Consider the following 21,710-nt stretch of genomic DNA (forward strand, 5'->3'; position numbering starts at 1 on the left):
ACCGGCCACCTGAGCCTGGGTGTGGGGCAGAGCAACCAGGAGCTTCCAAGCCGGGGAAGGCGCGTTAGATGAGGGGCTTTTTGTTTTTGTTTTCCCACTGAGGAAGCAGAAAGTCCCTTTCAAGTCATTCTAGACCGCCAAGTAAAACTGTGAAAACTATACTCTTTTCCTTCCCTTCAACCCATTACTGTCAAAAAGAATAAATACCCTCCCACCTCAAAACTCGTTGATTAGGAGCCAGAGCAGCTGCAGCATAGGTGGGCCTGATGGGCAAGTTCAGGACATTCCCGGAGCCCAACTGGGAAATCAGTCTAGGAGGAAGGGCATTGTTCATTCATTTATGCTTCCAGCAAACATTTGTTTGTCTGCACGGGCCCTGCGCTGGGGATACCAGTGAGTAAAGCTCTGGTGGTGCTGCATGCTAGTGGGGGAGGTGACAGCAAACAAACAAACTCCAGGTGATAGTGGGTGCCTTTGAAGAAAAGTCTGGCCTGTGAAGGGGATGGAGATTGGAAGAGGGAAGAAGTTACTCCTTCCGAGACTCCTCAGGGAAGGTCTCTGATAGAGTGGTGTTTAAGTACAGACCTGAATGGAGTGAGTGAGGGAATGAACAATAACATGGGGAAGAATGTTCCAGGCAGAAGGAACAGCCATTGCAGAAGCCCTGAGCTGGCAGGGAGCATGCTTGTGTGGCAACAGCAAGGAGACCAGTGTGGCTGGAGTGAGGGAGAGGGAACAGGGGCCAGTGCCAAGAGGGGCAGCTTTAGGGCTGTCTTCCTAGGAACTTCCCTGATTTACAACTTGGATTTGAGCCCAGAGTGGGATTAAGGGGCAGGCCAGCTGGGCAAGCAGCCTGGGTCTAAAAGGGCGCTAAGTTATCCTTAGGGTAATTCAGACGTTTGGAGCCAATGAACTCGGACTTCTGTCTCTTGGTGAACTGTAAGTTGGCTCCCCTCCACTGACAGAATCCTTGGCGACTGCTCACCTAGACCACCTGTCTCTAGAATAATTCTACAACACGCAGGTACAGGTACAAATTTGCAGGGTTAGACCAGCCAGCTGATAGTTGCCTAGAGGCAGTGATCACAGCTGGAATTCTGAAAATGTGCTACACGCTGTGAAGTGCCACTCCCTGAGATTTATGCCATTGTCTACATTCAGAATGGTTTGATATGCCTAGCAAGAAACTGTCTGCTTCAGAAAACTGCATGTAATGAATTCATGCATTAAGCTCTAATTTTGAAGAGGAAGAATGAGGCTTCCAGTTTTTATTCCGAGAAAATTGGTATTCCCCCCCTTCTGCTACATAAACATACAACAGATATTTAAATAATGCTGGTTTGAGGGGGTGCCAACTCATTGGCTTGCTCAGGGTGCCAGGGCTTGCTCTGGTCCACTTGGCCGGCTCTTACCTGGCAACACACACATCACGTGAACCACCTGGGGACCTGAGATGTGAGCGGGCTTGCTTAGTGTTTGGGTGTGTGCATGGCTATAACCCCACAACTGGCCTTCCTTGGTATGCATTGGCTTACATAGGGGCTGAAATGGCACTGAGGCTCTTGAGATGGGACCACAGAGTTCCAACGCCCTAACCATGGATCCTATGCCCTCCACAGGGCCAAGGATAGTATGTGAGTGGGAGATGAGTAGGGAATGGAGTGAGCGGGGAGGGGAGTTGTAAAGGGCATCAGGAGAGCACCGTAGGTCCTAGGTCGCTGGGAGAACTCAAGAGCTCAGTAAATGCAGGACAAGCAGGAAGTTCAGGGGCTGAGGTAGAGGGGAGGAGGAGCTGAGGCTCCAAGTGGAGAAGGTGCCTGGAGGCAGGCAGGCGTCGAGGTCCTCTGGGTCTGAACAGGCTGTCCCAGCTCCAACCCGTTCCCTGGCCCCTCCCTGCTGCCGGCCAGAGTCACACATGTGTTTTCCTGTTTTCCAGATCGGTCCCCGGAGTCACACTCTGCCTTTTCTGCTCTTCAGAGTCAACAGCTGCTGCAGCTCGAGCCTTACCCCGGGTTCCCTTTCCCAGCGCCTGCCCCTCCTCCCGAGCGCTGGTAGCTCCTCCTCCTCCTCCTCGCACCTGCCCGAAGATCTCAGGACAGGTAAGAGATGGGAGAGGAGGGACGATGGGTGAGAGGGGAAGTGCCAGAGGAGGATGGAGTGAGTCCTGAGAATTGGCTGAACCAGAGACCCGCGAGCCTCTTATTTTCCCAGCCCCAGCCCTCCCCATGCAGAGCCCTCTGCGCAGAGACTTCAGCGCTGCATTCGTGGAGGCCCTGGCCACAGAAGTAAACACTTTCTTTCTTGCTGCACTTTTTTTTTTTTTTAAAGGGACTGTCACAGCTACAGTGGAATATAGAAAAACAAATGGAGAATGGGGGAGGGAGTGACTGAGCTCCCAGCTTGGGGAGATGGGGGAATCCATCCGGAGCAGAGTGTGTCTGTTTTCTGTTCTGATATTCGGGGAGGCAGCACAGCCCAGTGGGAGCTAGGAAGGCAGGACGTGGGTGTCTGGGGGCGAAAGTGTCTTTTCACCTTAGCTCCCTGAGCTTGACTGAGGAACCAAGACAGTGAACTGTACGCTGGTCCCTGGAGGAAGCGTGTTTTGGTTTTGCCATATTCACAGGTGGGGTCAGGGTGCGGGGCTCCCCTGCCTGCTGGGGCCCTGCTCTCTGTGTTCCCTGAACCCCTGAATCTGAAACTTCTCCTGTAGGATGAGTGTGTTGTCCAGTAATCTCCACTAGGTCCTCAGAGAGGTATGCACTTCAGATAGGAAGGAGACGGGGTGCTGCGTATCTGGAACGCTGTTTTCTCCTGGGATTCCAGGCTCTGCAAGTTTCTCTTGTAAAGCCTGGGGTGGGAGAGCACTTCAGGACAGGTCCTGCTGGTCCCAGGCTGCCTGAATGGTGGAGGCATGACCCTGAGAGCTGGGGTCTCAGGAAGGAATGCGAGCCGTCAAGGATGGTACCTTCCTGCCCATGGAGCTGGTGCTGGGCAGTGGTTGAGAAAAGAGGGGGCATCTTTTCTCTGAAGTCAGCCTCCTCCGTCCAGTTTGAGTGGGTCTACTGAAGAGTAGGCTAGGAAAGGGATTCCATTCATATAGATAAGCACTTCCTGGTGAGACCACTAGGGTGTGCTGTTTGCTGGAGTGTGGGTTTCACCCCAGCGGGTTTTTGTCTCAAGATTCCATGATGAGGATTTCACCTTTCAGATACCACCAGCCAGAAAATTAACCCTGCACACGTCTCTCTCCACTTAACCTTACAGTTTCCCCTTCATTTGTCCCCCCCTTCACTCCTTTTCCCTATGCCCCATTAGGACACATGCCCACCCTTGGTGCCAGGGAATTTGATCTTAAAAGGCCGGGCGTGATGATGCGTTTCCGTGTGTTTTTGTTTGCTTTAGAAGTGGGCACCCTAGCAATAGCAGCACTGCCACGAGGACTTGTAATCGTTTCGCATTCCTGAAAAGGGATGAGAAAGGGGAGGAGCAGACAGGAAGGAGATGGATGGGCTTTGTTGGAGCCTTTAGCCTAGACTTTATTTTATTTTATTTTAAATTTATTTATTTTATTTATTACTTATTTTTGGCTGCGTTGGGTCTTCATTGCTGCGCGTGAGCTTTCTCTAATTGCGGTGAGCGAGGGCTACTCTTCGTTGCGGTGCCTTGGCTTCAGTAGTTGTGGCTCGCTGGCCCCAGAGCACAGGCTCGGTAGTTGTGGCACACGGGCTTAGTTACTCCGCGGCATGTGAGGTCTTCCCGGACCAGGGCTCGAACCTGTGTCCCCTGCATTGGCAGGAGGATTCTTTTTTTTTTTTTTTTTTTTTTTTTGCTGTATGCAGGCCTCTCACTGTTGTGGCCTCTCCCGTTGGGGAGCACAGGCTCTGGATGCGCAGGCTCAACGACCATGGCTTATGGGCCCAGCCGCTCCATGGCATGTGGGATCTTCCCGGAACGGGGCACGAACCCATGTCCCCTGCATCGGCAGGCGGACTCTCAACCACTGCGCCACCAGGAAAGCCCTGGCAGGCGGATTCTTAACCACTGCGCCGCCAGGGAAGTCCCCTAGCCTAGACTTTAGACTGAAGGACAGCAGAGACTTTCTTTTAATCTAATCACATCCTCCCCCAGGTAGTTCATTAGAGAGCCATCTAAAGAGCTTTCTTGCCTAAGAGGAGGGCTAGAGACTGGGCAGGTCAGAGGGGGTGGGGAGGTTGGAGAGAGAGCACAGAGCTTGGGCTTTGTTGGCTAACCTACCTGCCTCCCTTGCTATGGCATCCTGGCAGGTGACTTACTTAGTGTCTGCCTTAAGGGGCTGCTGGGGGGATTAAATGAGATAAGTAGGACATGTAGGTGTTTAGCAATATGTCTGGCTTGGTTAAGTGCTCAATAAATGACAGTTACTATTATAGGAACGTTTAAGGGGGAGCTGGGAGAGAAGGACAGTCTTCTGGATGGATTTCAGAAGTTTTTGTGAGTGTGGCTTGGGAGACATGATCTCTGGGAAGGCTAACATCAGGGTCCCCCTCCTGGGTGAAAAAAAAAAAAGTTTAAGGGACTAGAAGGAGAGATTGTAGGGTAAAGATAAGCACCCCCCTTAGCCCAGGGCTTTTTAGATCTTTGTTCTCTGGTAGTTGAATAACCAAAGGGGGTTTGAAAGGGCACGAGAAGGAACAGAAAGACAGTTGGATTTCAGAATGGGTAGGGTGTATTTCTGTTGGTAAAGGAGACCCAGAATACTGCAGTTTACTGTAGACTCTAAAAACAGAATATATGCTTTCCCCAAATTGCTCAACTTCCTCTGTCTGTTCTGGGCCTGTCCAGTATAGCTCAGTGAAATCTTATTTCCCCATAGTTGTAGGAAATTGGAGTAAACTTGTATTTGGGGAAGGTGTTTATAGGAATTTATGCTTAGCCCATAGATCCTGGTATGTTTTCTTAAGGATGAAAGGGCCTGTGAGTTGGGCATGGATGCAGCCAGAGGTTTCAGTCTCATTTCTTGACCTTGTTTCCTCGGAAGCAGCTTGAGGATCAGCCTTGGGGTCATGGCGCAAGTTTTGGGCGGCCACCTCTCACTCTGTGTGGAAGTGTGCAGAGTTCTCTTAGGACACCCAATCACGAGTTGGACTGTACTTACACTTCCTCTAATCTGCATGTGAACAAGCCTCTGTGGCACAATGTGCAACCTTCCTGCCTTTCTTGTTCAGGGTGAGAGAGAAGTGGGGCTAAGCCGGGGCCTGGAGAGAGAGAGGGCTGTGCATTCTTTCTCAGCCGCAGCCCTGTCCTCAGCTAATTTGCTTGGGGACAGCTTCCCCAGGGCTGCAGAAACTGTACCCACCCAGCTGACCGTCAATCCTTTCTTCTGGGCCCCCGGCCCTGGAGCAGAGCTGACAAAGGAGATTCCTGAGAGAGGGCGTTCTTATCGCAGAAAGTGCTGAGCCAAGAGCTCCTAGCCTTCCCCTTGCAGACGTGAAGGGCCAGTGAACCTTGGACCCAGACAGTTGCTTAACACCCCTCTCCCCCTCCCTCTGTCCCTCCGCCCTTCTTGACTTCTTGATATGACTTAAATCCATAAGCATTTGCCCGGCCTTTCCTTTTACTGCTGGCTGAAAGGCAGGAGTGGTCAGATCACAGCTCGCAGAGGCTGTGTCTCTGTGTGGCCGCTGCCTCGGGGACCTGCTTCCACCCAGGGCCAGGGAGTGAGTGTGCTTCCCACCCTCTCCCTCAGCCCCGCTCCTCTTGCCCACTCTCCCTTTGCTGCTCTGCAGTGTCCGATCGCTTCCTTTCCTGAGTGCCTCTAGCCCTAGGATCCGCCCACTTGTTTGGCCAGCCTGGCCTGACCTCCCCTCGTCACCTCCTGCTCCGTGATGCCCAGCATTTGCTACCCGCTTCAGCTGTTTCCTTGCCTCTGCTTTGGTGCTGTCTCTCCAGCAGCGGCTCCTGGGTGGGGAGTGGTCATCAGCTGCCTCCAGTCATCTCTAGGTTGGGCTGCACATTCGGATCACTGATCTCTCATCCATACTTTTTTTTGGGGTGATGCAACTATGCAGGGATTTGATGGCCGGAGACCTACAACACTAGAGGCTGGGAATGGTATCTGGGAAAGGAAAAGCTTGGAAAAGAGGAGGCCTGTCTTCTTTTTGGGTGGGGCTGGGCTGCTTGGGCTTTGCTGGGGCTGAAGAGTTCAGCTGAGGGCTGTTAAGGGATACTCCCTGAACAGGGGGATGGTTGTGAGTTTCCAGCAAAGAGCTCTCTGAAGCCTTTAGGTCTGCCAGAGCCAGGGTCCTTGGGGGAAAAGGGCAGTGTTGTGAGGAGAACCCACAGACTAGCTGCTTACAAGGTTGGTTCCCAAGGTTGCATCTCATCACAGGTGACAGGTGAGACTGAAATTGGAGGGAAGACAGACGTTTTTTGGGGTAAGGCTGAAAAGCACAGCCTCAAATCATTATGGTTACACGTGGGAACTGCCAGATCGTTCGTCTTCCTGTCTCCAGTGAGCTCAGATAGAGCCGGGATTTAGTTTTCTATCTTGTAAATCAGGTGGGCAGTGCCAGTCTAATGATGAGAAACATGCTTTCTCTCTGGGGAATGAGTGCCGTCCTTTAAAGACTCGAGTTGGTGAGCCAGATGGAGAAGAGGTTCATGGGAGGTGGGACGTGAGAGAGAGGTCTCTGAAATGGTGGGCGTGGCTGGCTTGCCCACTCTGGCCCCTGTGGAGGAGAGTTCTCTGTAATTGCCAACCTGTTATATATCTCCACCTTTCTTCCTCAGAGGGCAATGCCAGAAAGCTGGTGAAGGCTTTCTTCTCCTCCTCCACCATGGTCGACGGCGTTAAGTATGAAGTGGCCTCCCAGCATGAGAGGGACGCCTCCCCTTTGGCCGATGAAGCCAGCCCCAGGTCGGAGCAGGTAAAACTGAAGAAGGAGATCTCGCTGCTGAACGGCGTGTGCCTGATTGTGGGGAACATGATTGGCTCGGGCATCTTTGTCTCCCCCAAAGGCGTGCTCATATACAGCGCCTCCTTTGGCCTCTCCCTGGTCATCTGGGCTGTCGGGGGCCTCTTCTCCGTCTTTGGGGCCCTTTGTTATGCGGAATTGGGCACCACCATTAAGAAATCTGGGGCCAGCTACGCCTACATCCTCGAGGCCTTCGGGGGACTCCTTGCCTTCATCCGACTCTGGACCTCCCTCCTCATCATCGAGCCCACCAGCCAGGCCATCATTGCCATCACCTTTGCCAACTACATGGTGCAGCCCATCTTCCCGAACTGCTTAGCCCCCTATGCTGCTGGCCGCCTGCTGGCTGCTGCCTGCATCTGTAAGTGGGGCTGGGCAGGAGGGGTGGGGTGGAGCGTGGGGCAGAGGCCAGCACGTGAGTCTGCTTAGTCAGTAAGAAGGAGATGGAAAGGAATGCCTCTGACAGACACTTTTTTGTTGTTGTTAAATTAACGTACGCTAAGTGTGAAAATTCGAACAGCATCAGTGTCCAAAAAAAAAAAAATTCCTTTCTCCCAGCTTCCCATGGTAAACATCATTAGCAGTCTCTACCTTTGCTGACTTTTTTCTTCTTCTTTCAAGGGATGTAGTTTTGTTCTGTTTTACAAAAATGGGATCATAGTACACATATAATTCTACAGTTTGGTTTTTTCCCCAGAACTTATCAGTGATGCTCTTTTCGATTTACAGATCTACTTTAAAACAATGCTTCATGTTATTCCATGTTAATTTTAAGGATGTATTGTATGTTTAACTAATTAAGCCTCTGTTAATGGCCATTTCAGTTGGTTCCAGTTTTTCAGTCTTACAGATAACACTCCAGTGAATATCCTATTGCGTTTGCATGAGTTTTTCTGTGGGCTAGATTCTTTTTTAAAAAAATTTATTTCATTGAAGTTTAGTTGATTTACAATGTTGTGTTAATTTCTGTTGTACAGCAAAGTGATTCAGTTATACTTATATATACATTCTTTTTCGTATTCTTTTCCATTATGATTTATCACAGGATATTGAATATAGTTCCCTGTGCTATACAGTAGGACCTTGCTGTTTAGCCATTGTATGTATAATAGTTTGCGTCTGCTAATCCCAAACTCCCAGTCCATCCCTCCCCTCCCCGCTCCCCCTTGGCAACCACAAGTCTGTTCTCTATGTCTGTGAGTCTTTCTGTTTCATAGATAAGTCATTTGTGTCGTATTTTATTTATTTATTTATTTATTTATTTATTTTCAATTTTAAAAAATTTTTGGCTGCATTGGGTGTTAGTTGCAGCACGTGGGCTCTTCATTGAGGCACGCGGGATCTTTTGTTGCGGTGCGTGGGCTCTTCGTTGCGGCGTGTGGGCTTCTCTCTAGTTGTGGCGTGCAGGCTCCAGGGTGCGTGAGCTCTGTAGTTGTGGTGCGTGGGGTCCAGAGTGTGTGGGCTCTGTAGTTTGTGGCACGCGGGCTCCAGCTGAGGTGCGCGAGCTCAGTAGTTGTGGTGCACGGGCTTAGTTGCCCTACGGCATGTGGGATCTTAGTTCCCTGACCAGGGATCGAACCCACATCCCTGCATTGTAAGGCGGGTTCTTTATCACTGGACCACCAGGGAAGTCCCTGTGTCATATTTTAGATTCCACGTATAAGTGATATCATATCGTATTTGTCTTTCTCTGTCTGACTTCACTTAGTATGATAATCTCTCGTTCCATCCATGTTGCTGCAAAACGCATGATTTTGTTCTTTTTTATGGCTGAGTAATATTCCACCGTATATATGTACCACGTCTTCTTTATCCATTCATCTGTCGATGGACGTTTAGGTTGTTTTCATGTCTTGGCTCTTGTGAATAGTGCTGCTATGAACATAGGGGTTCATGTATCTCTTTGAATTATAGTTTAGTCCAGATTTCTGCCCAGGAGTGGGATTGCTGGATGATATGGCAACTCTGTTTTTAGTTTTTTTGAGGACCCTCCATACTGTTTTCCATAGTAGCTGCACCAATTTACCTTCTTTGTGGCCTAGATTCTTAAAACTGTCATTTCAATCTACCTTGCCTTTTTCTCCGTCTCATAAATAAAATATTATTTAAATTTGTATGTTCAGCAAAGCCACTTTGGAGGTGCTGAGAGGCTGATCCTCTGCAGCCCCTTCCCTCAGCTGCCTCTGTTCTAGAAAAGTGCCCTCGCACAGTGAGAGACCCTGGGACCGTGGAGACCCGCCCACCCCCGGCTGTGGAGAAGCTGAACGGTCCTGTCAGTTTCAGGGGCAGCTGCGGGGTACAGGCATTTTGCACCAGGTACAATTGCTTGCTGGATCAACCCTCTCAATCAGCCTCATGTGCTCTTTCTTTTCAGTTTCTCCACTGCCTCATTTTACTCTCAGCTTCCTCTCCAGCCTCCCTCTTTTTTTTTTTTGCTGTATGCGGGCCTCTCACTGTTGTGGCCTCTCCCGTTGCGGAGAACAGGCTCCGGATGCGCAGGCTCAGCGGCCATGGCTCACGGGCCCAGCTGCTCCGCGGCATGCGGGATCTTCCCGTACCGGGGCACGAACCCGTGTCCCCTGCATTGGCAGGCAGACTCTCAACCACTGCGTCACCTGGGAAGCCCCAGCCTCCCTCTTTTGACTGTTGTGCAGAGAGCCGGCTGTCCTCTGTAGGCTCCTGCCGTGTTTCGTGTGCCCGTGTGTGGGCTCGGACTCATGTCTGTGTGTGGGGCTGTTTGTCATGCTGGCAACAGTCGGGGAGGAACAAAGGCACTGCCCTAGGTTGCAGGAAGGGGGTTTTCCCTTGAGGTCTTAAATGCGATCTGTAGTTTCTCTGGCATCATTTACAGATGAGCTGGTGGGCTGACTTTCTGATGAAACTAATTTTAGGATCTGTTGGTCTCGGAATCCCCTCAAACGTGGGCATATACTTACATATCTTGTGTAGAGTAAGGATTATTCCACTTAAGTAAAATTTCCAAGAGGGCTGCATCCCTTTAAGCACCAGAATTCTATTTTAGCCATCTTGGTTGAAATCTCTTTAAAACCAGTGATATGTCTGCTTGCCCTCATAACTTGACTTTTTTTTTTTTTTTGGTGACTCAGGGTCACGACTGCACATGTCAAAGCTTGTATGACTGAGGCCCCTGGTCTGGGGATGAATGTTTGCTTCCTCAGTGGCCTCAGACAGCTGGCCTGACTTCAGTGCCTCAGATTTTATTCTTTCATGATTTTGATGTGTGTTGTCTCTGACAGCTATTGTTCCTTGATTCTGGCATTGGGCCTGCCTTCATCAGTCTTTTTTTTTTTTTTTGCAGTACACGGGCCTCTCACTGTTGTGGCCTCTCCCGTTGCGGAGCACAGGCTCCGGACGCACAGGCTCAGCGGCCATGGCTTACGGGCCCAGCCGCTCCGCAGCATGTGGGATCTTCCCGGACCGGGGCACGAACCTGCGTCCCCTGCATCGGCAGGCAGACTCTCAACCACTGCGCCACCAGGGAAGCCCCCTTCATCAGTCTTTTTAAGTTGCTGCTTCTAATTTGGGAATAGAGATGTACTCAAACTCTTGTGCACCCAAGTACACATACACACACATGTGTACCCTCCTAAGAATACTAGCCACAGTTATGATTAGTCTGGAGAGCTCCCCAGTTAATAAAAGACAGAGTTTCGTGCTGGATTTATGGCATATATTTGAGACAAGCCTGATAGAATGAAAAGCATACCAGACTTGTGTTTGAGGCTGGGCTCAATAACTGTGTGTAGTGACTGTTACTTCCAGACTCCTGTGAGCGTGACATGAGATTCAGTGAAAACCATAAATCATGACTCAAGTGTAATGTATTAATGATTATGATTAAAATTGCTCTCTCTCAGTTGCTTATAGGACTTTGTTCTATCTCTAATAATCTTCAGAGGGACATAGAGATCTGGAAAAAGGTTCAGAAGGGCAACTGAGATTGTAAGTAAGAATTTAGGGGCATATGATTCATGAGTTTCTTCCTTCAGCTCTTGTTTAATGAGCAACCAGTACAAGTCAGATGCTAAGATATTCTGTCCAGATAGGATCTAGGCAGTAATAGCTCATTTTTCTAACCGTAACCCTTCAGGAGAAAACCAAGAAGTAGGGAGAGGAAGAGGCTTACAAGCAGCCACGAAAGAGGCACCCTAGGAACCAGAGAGACGATTTTCCTCTCGTGGGGAGGATCGCTTAGGACGACAATACAGGGACTGTGATGTCTGAACTGAATTTTGAATAGAAACATAGCCGTCTCCTCAGACACTTCTCACAGAGGGAACTGCGTGTGAAGGTGCAGGGTACAAAAAGGCGCAGAACCGGTCCAAGAATGCCAGATAGTTGGTATGGCTGGAACGTGGGTAGGAGAGGAATGAGAAGGGAGAGACTGGAAATGTAGCCCCAGGGCCAGCTCCGCAGGGGGTTATATGGTGCCAAAACAGGTTAGACTTTATCTTGAGAGCAGGCAGAAGCTATTGACCCTAAGTGTAGACATGAAATCACATTTGCTTTGAAGAACTCTGGCTTTGTGTAGAGTGTTTTTGGAAAAAAGTGTGAGACAGAAGGTAGGGGCACCGGGTTAGGGAGCTGCAACCTGAAGGGTAGTGATGGCCTGCACTGTGGGCGGTGCCTTTGGAAGGGAGATGAAGGGATGGATAAAGAAATAGTCATAAGATGGGATTTCTAAGACTTCTGGGTGTGGAGGGCATGGGAGCTCTCAGAGGTGATGCTAAGGATTCAGGCTTGGACAGATCGGGGGGTGATGGGGTTGCCTTCTGAAATAGGGAAGGTGGGCTGAGTGATGAGGTAGAGGGGGCACCTGGGGCTTCCGCTGGGATGCTCATGTGCCCTTCCAAGAGCTGTGCCTTCCTAGAGTCATCATGACCCAGAATTGGTCATTTTCCCCCAACTGAGTCACACTTACCTAAAAAAGACGTACATGTTGATGTCAGTCTATTAATGTACATGGTGAGCATACATGTATGATTTCTTTTTTTAAAAATTATTTTTATTTTTTGGCCGCGCCATGCTGCATGTGGGATCTTAGTTCCCCAACCAGGGATCAATCCCGTGCCCGCTGCGTTGGAAGCACGGAGTCTTAACCACTGGACCGCCCGAGAAGTCCCACATGTATGATTTCTAATGAGCAGAAGGCATGTGTTCGCTATCAAGATACCCCTTTCCTAGTACCATAGTCACCGGGGAACCCATCTAGTAATCAGGGAATTCCTTGCAGGGCATGGAGCCAGAACAAAGGAAGAAAGTTTTGACTATTTGAGGAAAATTTACTGAATGCGGTGGGTTCTCTAAGGTATGAGGCTGAAAGGTAGAGCCCTTCTTGCAGGGAACTCATGGTTAGTGGAGAAGAAGGGCAAAAATAGTCAGTGAAACATTGTATATGGTGAGTGCTGGGAGGGGCTTGAGTGCGGCTAATTCAGGAGGTGAGGTCCGCACTCAGTACCCAGCACTGAAGGATGGAGAGGAGTCAAGGGGGGGCGGTGAAGAACCCACTCACCACAGCCTACAGAGCCGACGCCATCGGACGCTGTGACACATCTCATCCCTCTCACCCTCACTCTCTCCGCTGCAGCTCCGGGCCTCCCCTTCTTGCTTTTCTTCCAATTTGCCTGGCACACTCCCGCTTCAAGGGCTTTGTACCTATTGTTCTTTCTGCCGGGAAGGCTTTTTCCCCAGATGCCTTCAGAGCTTATTCCTTTACTCCATTCAAGTCTTTGCACAAATATTGCCTTACTGGAGACCTATCCCATCTAAAATGGTCACTCGCAGTCTCCCAGCCAGTTTTGTTTTTCTCTATAGACTTCTTACCACCTGACATTAATTCTTTACTTGTTTATTATCTATCTTTGCCTCTAGAGTATCAACATCATGAAAGTAAGGACTTTGTTTTGCACACTGCTGAGCCTCTGGCACCTAGAACAGTGCCTGGCATCCGCTAGGTGCTCAGTAAATGTCTGTTGAATGAAGAAGGCGTAAGGAGTTCTAGGCACAGGCAAAGGCAATGTAAAGGCACAAAGGTGAGAAGAAGTGTGGGGCGCGGGCTGTGCATGGGGGATTGTGGGATGTGAGGGGACAAGGGGAGGCAAGGGGTTAGCGCACGAGGCCAAACCTTCCTAGAGGGCTTAGATTTTCTCCTGAAGCCTATAAGGAGCCATTGCAGGATTGGAAGGAGGGAGCAGGGCAGCTGGGGTGGGACCTAAGAGCAAGTCTGGAGGCAGAGACACAGGTTAGATAGCTTTCCTACCCATCTAGGTAGGAAACGACAAAAGCCTGAACTGCTGTTTTCCCAGCACTGGTCATTGTCGTTATGGAGCGCGCGCGCGCGTGTGTGTGTGTGTGTGTGTGTGTGTGTGTGTGTGTGTACAGGATGGGCAACCCAGTCCAAGATTACAATGGATCATGATGAGTGTTGTGACTTGTGAGGCAGAGGGAGCCCAGGAGGAAACCTGAATAGCCTAGGGGTTTGGAAGCTCTGCATAAGGAAGTTGACACCTGAATGAAGAAGAATTAACCGAGTAGAGAGGGAAGAGGAGCATCTCAGGCAGCAAGAACGAATGTGTGAAAACTTGAAGACAAGAAAGGACATCTTTGAGACACTGAAAGGAGCTCAGGTATTGCGTTTAAGGTAGGAAATGTTGAGAGTTGGCCTGCAGAGGTAGATGGAGGTCACAGGATAGGTTGTTCAGGGCTTCATATAAACTGTTCTAGTTATTATTGCTGTGTAACAAATCACACAAAACTAGGTGTTTTCCAGCAGTCATTTTATTCTTTCTTGGCTTCTATGGCTTAGGAATTTGGGAAGGGCTAAGTGGGAAGGGCTAAGTGGGGCAGTTCCGGCTCAGGGTCTTATGTGGTTGTTGTCAGATGGTGGCAGGAGGTGAAACAGGCGGAAGCTGAAGCAGATGCAGACTAGATGGGCATCTTTTTCTCAAGTCGCGTCAGGGCTTTTCCATGGGGTCTCTCCATATGGACTACGTTGAGCTTTCTCACATAATGGCAGCCTCAGCGCAATCAGACTGTTTTACTTGGTGGCTGAAGGCTTCAAGAATGAGTATCCGAGCAAGCAAAGTGGAAGCTGCATTGCCTCTTATGACCTAGCCTCTGAAGTCACATGGTATCACTCCTGCAGTACTATATAGGTAGAAACATTCACAGAAGACCATCCAGTTTTAAGAGAAGAGACACAGACCCTACCTCTTGATGGGCAGAGTGTTAAAGTCACATTGTATGAAAAGCATGTGGGATGGGAGATATTGTCGAGATATCTTTGGAAAACATAACCTACAGCACATGCTATATTAAGGAGTTTGGTGGGCTTCCTCTAAGGCAATGAAAAACCTCTTTGGGCTTTCAAAGTAGGGGAGTGATATTTATGATTTAGATTTTAAATAATTTGTGATTTTTAGGAAGATTATTCTGACTTTGCAGGGCCAAAAGCAGTGGGACCAGTTAGGAAGCTGTTGCCATGATCCTGGTGAGAGATGCTGGTGGCTTGGACTAGAGTCACGTTTTGGGGATGAAGATACTGGTTAAGACTTGGACACCAGTTAGATATGGTTAGAGATTGTCAATGATGATAAGATACTGAGCTTTGGCATCTGGCTTGGACAACTGGGTGAATGGTGATGCCATTTACTTATAGGGGGAACACTGGAGGAGCACTAGTAGGTTTGCAAGAAATTGATGGAATCAGTTTGTGCCTGGTGATGTTGAGTAGGTGGTTAGATATTCCTGTGTATCTGGAATCATGACAGTTGGGCTGGTGATATACTTTTGGGAGTCATCAGAGTATAGTAGTTGAAATCACAGTAGCAGATGAGATGATCCTGGGACAAGATATAGAAAGGGAAGAGAAAAGGGCTTTGGATAGCATTCTTGGAATTCTTAGAATTATAAGAATCCTTAGAGTACCATCGTTGAGGGAGAGGTATTCTGCAAAAAAGATGGAGAAGCAGCATCCAGAGAAATAGGGAAACGTGGAGAGGGTGAGTGGAAGAGAGCAGTTTGAGGAGTCCGTGGCCAACAGTGTCCAGTCTGCTAAGAGGTCAAGCTAGATAGGACTGAGTGGAGTTGTTTGGATTTATCAACATGAAGATCACGGGTGACTTTGGAGAGGGAAATTTCAGGGCAGTGAGGGCGGAGTCAGATTTTGGAGAGATCGTTTATTTATCCAGCATGATTTATTGAGTATCAACTCTGCCTAGTTCTGGGTTAGGCCCTGGGGATACAAAGATAACTGTTACCCAATCTCTACCCTCACATAGCTCACAGTTGATGGGAGGGACAGATATGTAAACGGTTCCGAGGAAAGGCAGTACACCCAAGGCAGGTGGGTTTACACTCAAAAGTAGCCTTTCTTGGAAGAACTGTTAAATAAAATATGGAATGGAACATCGTTGGAATTGACAAGAAGGAGGTCAAGGGGAACTTTGGCAGGCTTTTCACTGGAGTAGTGGAGCAGATATCAGACTGCATTGTGGAGAAAGGACAGGGAAGGGAATATAGATGTGCTTTCTAGAAGATGGACTCTGGAGGCAAGGAAGGCGGTTGTTAGTGGAAGGAACCAAAGCTGAGGGGGCAGTTTATGGGAAAGACTTAAGCTCGCCTTAGGTTGGTTTGGGGCTGCGTTTCTGGAAAACTTGGATGAAATATTCATACCCTACAATGAAGTCTTCCCCATGGTTGGAATACTTGGGATCCTGGAGTCGGCATTTCTGTCCCTTGAACAGTCCAGGGCGCATCCTCATTCCTTTGAGAGGCAGCGGTGCCTGGTGGTGAGAAGCATGGCATCAGGCAAGTTAAATTCATTAGTCTCAGTTTCCTCATCTGTAGAATAGGACTCTACCTCACAGAGGCGTGATCTATATTTCTACCATACTTTCACCCTTTCCTATTCATCAGTGACAATTTCGGGAGAGCATATACGGTTTCTACTTCTGTCCGGGTGGCTTACGTTTCCTTTACAGGTGTAGTCCTCCTTTAGAACTGCTGATGAACTAACTACAGCCCTAGATAAGCTAGTATTGCTAATAGACCTTGAAATCATTTACGGATTATTTATTGCTTAGGTAAGTTTTTTGTATGCATGGGTGACTTCACTCATTGCATTGTCAAGGTAATCACATGCTGCCCTCTCCACCAGGAATTCCACCTCCCTTCCCCCGACCCCAGCATTAGCCTCTGTACACTCAGTGCAGGTAACAGTGGTCCTGGTGCCCACCTGCACCCACTTCACTCCCCCAGACTGGATGGGTTGCCTCTCAGTGACTTTCATAACACCTGATTCTTGTAATTGCCCAAGTTTACTTTTCTGGGAAGGCTGGGGACTGGGTCTTAATCAAAGAGTCTGCACAGGGTCTGGAACACAGTGGGTTCAAGCTCAATACGTGCTTATTGGATGGATGGATGCATGGAAGAATGGATGGATGCATGGAAGAATGAATGGATGAATGGATGAATTCTGAGTTCTGAAGGAATCTTGCTGTCCCATTCAGAGCTCTATAAATGGTTACTTTTCCCAGCCAGAGGGGTGTGCATTCATCCCCTCCTGAAGCTGATTACCCTGGCTTCTCAGAGCTCTTTGAGGATTGCTCCAGTTCTCTGCAGCCAGGAAGTCCTGTTACCCCAGGGGGAGATAGTCCCACTCCCTGGCCCACATCCTTGCATGCAAATGGGGGGCATATAGTGTAGTGGAATGTGTACAAGCTTTTGAGCTGGCCACTGGCTGAGTGGCCTCAGTTTTCTCAATTGTAAGATGAAGATAATAAACTTACTCTGTCAGATTAAATTAGATGATGTATGTAAGAATGTCAGTGACCCTGTGACCCAGTTTTTTTTGGTCTAGATTTCTGCCTTTTGTTAATGGGATGTTTTATCTCCTGTGTATTCGGTCTGCCTGCTGTACCAGTCGGCCAGCAGCACACATGCAGGCCCCCATGTGAACAGATTACTCTTTAGGGGTCAGGCGGTCTCGGCATCCCTGACGCTTGACCCTCGTGATTTGCGTGTAGTAGGTGCTTTTCAGTGAATGCCGGCTGGAGGAGTGAACAGAAGGTACAACTCCAGATTCAGCTTGGCCGAGAAAGGCATTGCATCTCTTGGCTCTCGGGGTGTTGGGGGCTGAGGGCCACTGTGGGGCCTGGGCAGAGGGGAGGGCGGCTGCTCGAGCCGCTCGTGGATGCTCTAGAACTTCAGATCTCTGAGAGCTTTGGCCACTGTCCTCGGGCAGCTTTTCCTGGTACTGGAAGACTTCGTGTCCTTGTGGCTAACGAGGTGGAACAGCCAGATGCTGGGCCCCCAACTGCCTTTTGCCCTTTGAACTTTCTACTTGGAAGCTAGTTGCCTCTTCCAGAGGGATTATCCATTTTAAGGTGGGGGTGAGGAAGCTTACATTTCTTTTTTTTTTATAATAAATTTATTTTATTTATTGTTTATTTTTGGCTGCGTTGGGTCTTCGTTGCGGTGCGCGGGCTTCTCATTGCGGTGGCTTCTCCTGTTGCAGAGCTCAGGCTCTAGGCTCACAGGCTTCAGTAGTTGTGGCATACGGGCTTCAGTAGTTGTGTGCAGGCTTCAGTAGTTGTGGCACATGAGCTCAGTAGTTGTGGCTCGCGGGCTTAGTTGCTCAGCGGCATGTGGGATCTTCCCTGACCAGAGCTCGAACCTGTGTGCCCTGCATTGGCAGGCGGATTCTTAACCACTGCGCCACCAGGGAAGCCCAGGAAGCTTACATTTCATGTTCCACATTCACAGCAGCAAGGGGACTAGAGTCAGAGCGCTGAGGTCTTTCTGGTATGGGGTCAACGTGAACTTCGGAACAAACTCTTCACCAGCAGGGAGGGAGATGGAGCTCTGTGCTGGCCTGATCCCCAAAGCTTTTCAGGGGTTCACCCTTGGTCTCTTCCTTTTTCTATTCTCTTTCTCTCTGCCTCACAAGAGGCTAAGGGAACAGCCTAGAGGAAGCTGGGGAAGGAGCTAGGGACAGTGAGTCCCAACCTCGGCTGACCATTGGAGTCACCTAGCGGGTTTAAAAAAACACTTGGGAGTTCCCTGGTGGCGCAGTTGATAAGACTCTGTGCTCCCAATGCAGAGGTTAGGGTTCAATCCCTGGCCAGGGAACTAGATCCCACATGCATGCTGCAACTGAGGAGCCCACCTGCTGCAACTAAGACCCGGCACAACCAAATAAATAAATAAATAAACATTAAAAAAAAATACTCCTGGCCCCTTCCTCTCCCTCTCTTTTCCCCCAGCCAAGTAACTCTGAACCACTGGCAGAAGAATGGAAATTAGCTTGGAGAACAAGACTTGAGGAAGCAGAAAGTTCCTGCTGAGGAGAACTGATGGGGGCCTTGGAAAGAGAGGTTCTCAATTGTCACCATGCTTTAGAATCACCCAGGAAACTTTTTTTTTTTTTTTTGTGATACGTGGGCCTCTCACTGTTATGGTCTCTCCCGTTGCGGAGCACAGGCTCCGGACGCGCAGGCTCAGCGGCCATGGCTCACAGGCCCAGCCGCTCCGTGGCATGTGGGATCTTCCCGGACCGGGGCACGAACCCGTGTCCCCTGCATCGGCAGGCGGACTCTCAACCATTGCGCCACCAGGGAAGCCCCTGTGTGTCTTCTTGCCGGATGCTCTCACCCATGAAGCCTGAGTAAACGACATGGTTATTATGTAGCCTGAAAAGGTAAAAGTGTTTGGGGACCAGCTGCTCTCTGGGAGATACAACAGCACCTAGGAAGGGTGGAAGAAATAATCGATCAAGGAATCAAGAAGAAAAAGTGATTTTTAAGATGTAGAGAGTATCCTAAACCAGCATTCAACAACAAAAAACAAAACAAGCAGTAAAGAAAACAAGGAAAAACTTGAAATGTCTGGCTTTAGGCAGAAGAGCTGAGGCTTTTTTGGAGAGCTTAAATCTGGTCCTTCTGAGGGAACAGCCTCGGTAGAGTATTCTGGAGACATCTGGCTATTCGTAGGCCTGAGCGTGCCAGTTAAGGGGCTGGACTGCTCCCCAGCAGTGTGACTCTGACTATGCATAGACTAGCCTAATGCAGAGATGGGTGGTTTTTCTTGAGTAACATGTGACAGAGAGCTTGCTCACCTCAGTTAAGCCCACAGGCTGCTATACTTCTGCTGATTGCTGGGGGATGAATGATGTCACCAGTCAGAAGACACATGAGACGTGTCACTGGTGACTTTGAAGTTCACGATAGCAAATGGAGTGCAGGTGGAATCTTCATCTCTTTGTCACTTGAAGTCTGTGTATGTGAAAGAAAAAAGAGAACACAGAACTAAGCCCTGGAATGTAAATGCTAGGATACCAGAGGATACACTCTGGTGAGGGATGGAGCAGATGTTATAGAGATTGGGAGAGATGCACTTAATGAAGCTTTAAACTGAAATTTTAGAGGAAGGGGAAAAATACACAGATAAAACTATACATCTGGGTAGTTTGGAGGCTATGAGGTATTATAGAGAAAGAAGAATAAAGTTGGAAAAATTGCTCAGTAATGCATTTGGAGAAGCTAGAAGATTGGGAGTGATGCTTTTGGACTCATCAACATTCAGTGAGGCTAATAAACACATTTGCTTTTTACATTTACTGTAAGGAGGAAACAATTTATTTGATTAGAATATGACAGTGACAGAGTATACCTTGTTTGGGCTTCCCTGGTGGTGCAGTGGTTGAGAATCTGCCTGCCAATGCAGGGGACACGGGTTCGAGCCCTGGTCCAGGAAGATCCCACATGCCGTGGAGCAACTAAGCCCGTGCACCACAACTACTGAGCCTGTGCTCTAGAGCCCACGAGCCACAACTACTGAAACCCGTGTACCTAGTGCCCGTGCTCCTCAACAAGAGAAGCCCGTGCACCGCAACAAAGAGTAGCCCCCGCTCGCCACAATTAAACAAAGCCCACGCGCAGCAGTGAAGACCCAACACAGCCAAAAAAAAAAAAAAAAAAGTATACCTTGTTCAAAAGTGATGGATTTGCTAGAAAAGCTGAGATTGATATAATATATCAAAGAGAGATGTACTTGTATGAGGATCTGCTATAATAAGGGATGCCTGCTCCCTCTGGGCAAGGTTACTTTTTGATTCTTTTGATTGCAGTGAGAGGGAAATTTCAGGACCAAGACACAGAGACCTGTCAAAGGATTTTACCTCCCCTTTCTCTCTTTCCCAACAAACGTGATGGACAGTACTACCCAGTACTGCCTCCAGCTTTTTGCCTGCAGGAGGGCTGCTTTTCACAACTAAACAGGAGAAGTCTCTTCCTTCCTCATTACAGATACGTGGCCCATCTCTTAGAAAGGACACCAAGGCCCTGGCCTCTGTTAATCCCATCTGCTTACCTTGGGAAGAAGAATTATTACATAGTGCTATCAGAGGGCTCTCAGATACCAGTTAGAGATTTTTCCTGAAGATCTCCCATAGTAAAGTACATGGAAATAAACCCCCATCCTAAGGGAAGAAGCATGGTGAAGAGAACACAAAGATAAAAGCAAAAAGAAGTAGGAATGATGTAACTGTGGGCATTTACTGCACACTCTCAGATCAGAAGAATAAGTGTTTTGCTTTCCTCATAAAAATCATAAAATTTGTACAAAAGGGAAATATGGTAGCAATGGAAGCTTCAATTCCCTGAGCATCTTTTGCTAAAATCAGTTGCATTCTATTAGAAGCAGTACCTCTCTACATTAAAAAAAAAGGTTTATTATGGAAGATTTCAAACATATACAAAAGTAGAGCAAATTGCACAGTGAACTCCCAGGGTTCAAGCACCAGCATCAATGATTATCAACACTGTTTTATCAACATATATGCTCCAACCACCCCTTCCTCACCCACACTAGATTATTTAAATCAAATCCAAGACATCAAACCATTTAATCCATAAAGGCTTCAATGTATATCTCTAAAGGATAAGGATTTATTATTATTATTATTTGACATAACCAGGGGCAATGTGGAATCCTTATGAGGAAGTGATTATGCCTTCTCAGAGTTTATGTCCCAGAAAAAGAAATGCTGGATTTCCTCCAAAATGTACTCTAAATTTTAGGCAAAGAGATTGCAGAAAAGTCCAGGGCAAAGAATTACAATTTTATAGCCAGGGATTTAAAAACAGGAAAAAGACCAGGGGTGTCTTCAAAATGAAATTCTTTTTTTTTTTTTTAATATTTGTTTATTTATTTTGGCTGCACCAGGTCTTAGTTGTGGCATGCGGGCTCATAGTTGTGGCATGTGGACTTTTTTTTTTTTTTAGTTGAAAAAATTTTTATTTCGGGTGGGTAACTTTAAAAAAAAATAAAAAGAAAAGAATATACAACAACCTGCACTGGAGTATGTTAAGGATTTTGATTTCCAAATGTATAATACCTTTCAAGAGAAAACACTGATTTCGTAAACAGTGTCCATGAAAACATACATTATGAAATGTTCTCATTCCCATATGACCCAGATATGCATGGTCTACCTCAATTCTCTTCTTTGAGGTGTTGGAGAGGCATAGTTCGTAGTGCACTGAGCTTCACTGTGGCTTGTCAGTCAGTGCTCGTGAAGACAGAATAAACAACACCTTGTCCAGACAGTAGGATTGACATGGAGCATGGCCAATGGTCCTTCCCAGTCATAATATTTAGTTCTTCCAGGTTAAAAAATATCATTGTTCAAAAACTAAGAATAAACTAAGATAAACCACAGAAATGATTTCTGTAGTC

General features: G+C 48.1%; 1 protein-coding gene across 1 annotated transcript in view; it reads left to right on the forward strand.

Moving 5' to 3' along the window:
• Positions 1-304: 304 nt before the first annotated feature.
• The window catches only part of SLC7A7 (solute carrier family 7 member 7), a 35,778-nt gene continuing 14,372 nt past the window's right edge, over positions 305-21,710 (forward strand). Inside the window, exons 1-3 of the mRNA XM_060096482.1 lie at positions 305-393; positions 1,978-2,099; positions 6,769-7,314. Coding sequence (XP_059952465.1) covers positions 341-393; positions 1,978-2,099; positions 6,769-7,314 — 721 coding nt within the window. The 5' untranslated portion in view covers positions 305-340. The remainder of the gene's footprint in view (positions 394-1,977; positions 2,100-6,768; positions 7,315-21,710) is intronic.

Source organism: Mesoplodon densirostris, chromosome 4, assembly GCF_025265405.1.
Source record: "Mesoplodon densirostris isolate mMesDen1 chromosome 4, mMesDen1 primary haplotype, whole genome shotgun sequence".
In the NCBI taxonomy this organism is placed as follows: Eukaryota; Metazoa; Chordata; class Mammalia; order Artiodactyla; family Ziphiidae; genus Mesoplodon; species Mesoplodon densirostris.